This window comes from Otolemur garnettii, unplaced genomic scaffold (genome assembly GCF_000181295.1).
Source record: "Otolemur garnettii isolate 467f Iridium unplaced genomic scaffold, OtoGar3 scaffold00111, whole genome shotgun sequence".
NCBI lineage: Eukaryota > Metazoa > Chordata > Mammalia > Primates > Galagidae > Otolemur > Otolemur garnettii.
The window spans coordinates 1,960,039-1,961,113 of NW_003852506.1; the positions used below are offsets into that span (position 1 = coordinate 1,960,039).

At 48.6% G+C, this 1,075-nt stretch overlaps 1 protein-coding gene across 1 annotated transcript in view; it reads right to left on the reverse strand.

The window, feature by feature from the left end:
• Positions 1–523: 523 nt before the first annotated feature.
• The window catches only part of ITSN1 (intersectin 1), a 228,435-nt gene continuing 227,883 nt past the window's right edge, over positions 524–1,075 (reverse strand). Inside the window, exon 39 of the mRNA XM_023517462.1 lies at positions 524–873. Within this exon, the coding sequence (XP_023373230.1) occupies positions 725–873 (149 nt within the window). The 3' untranslated portion in view covers positions 524–724. The remainder of the gene's footprint in view (positions 874–1,075) is intronic.

The window sequence follows — 1,075 nt, forward strand, 5'->3', positions numbered from 1 at the left end:
TTAAAAAAAAAGAGAGAGAGTTCCTGTGACCATATTGCAAGCATGCTAGGAGCCAGCCCTGAATCACCCAAAGGTGCACCACTGCGTTTTCATCAACACGTATTAGGACAAGGCCTAGAAGGGGATGAAATGGCTCTAACAGCACACCTGCCAGAACCTTCCATAAAACAGCTTTTCAAAGAGCTAAGCCGGGCCCAGACCAGAAGACCATCACATCGTGTGATGGAGAATGGGGGTTCAGAAGTGACAACAGGACTGCCATAATTGTTTCCAAAACACACACCAGGGAATGAGCAAGGAGTCTACTTGGGGGCTGTTGGAGGTAAGAAATAAAGGGGTGACATGAGTCCTTCAAAAATACAGACATTGCATTTATAAATCTATTTTATAGTTACCAGACACATCCCTCCAGCCCAGGGATGGGCCAGACTTTCAACAGCACCCCACTGGGGGCCATGGAACTGCAACCACCCTACAAGCTGTGATGAGACTTGCATTGAGGACCAAGTAAAACAGTTTTGTCTCATAAAATGGGAAACTCTTTGTGCAGGGTAGGGAGGATTGTCGAGAATTATTCCTAGAAGCTTCTAGAGGGCCTGTCACTGATGTCCCACATCCCCGTGGCTGAACACCCAATGGTGGTTTCTCAGAAAAGGAACACAATTTCCAGACGGCAGGTGCCACCTACGCCTGGAGCCCTGCAGAGCACACGCTGGGCCTGTCCCTACGGCTCATCAAACAACTGCAGGTCCAAGCGGACCACAATCTCTCCTGTGGGGACCTCGTGCAGCAGGAGACACTTCGTAACTGGCCCCTTGGAGCCCTGGTCTTTCTTGATGTCGGCCACACGGATCTCCGTCCGCCCCAAAAAATCTGAAAGGAGAACAAACAGACTCTACTCAGACAGGGAGAATTCCTTCTCTTCAAGACGCGTGTTTGGTACATTGGGGTCTCAGAGGGAATTATTATACACCCTCCTCTTCTCTGACCTCACATGTGAGACCAACACTAGATTTCCTGTTTTACCCTAGCAAAGTTGTCAACATGTAGTGTTTTTCAACCCCCTTTTTTTTTT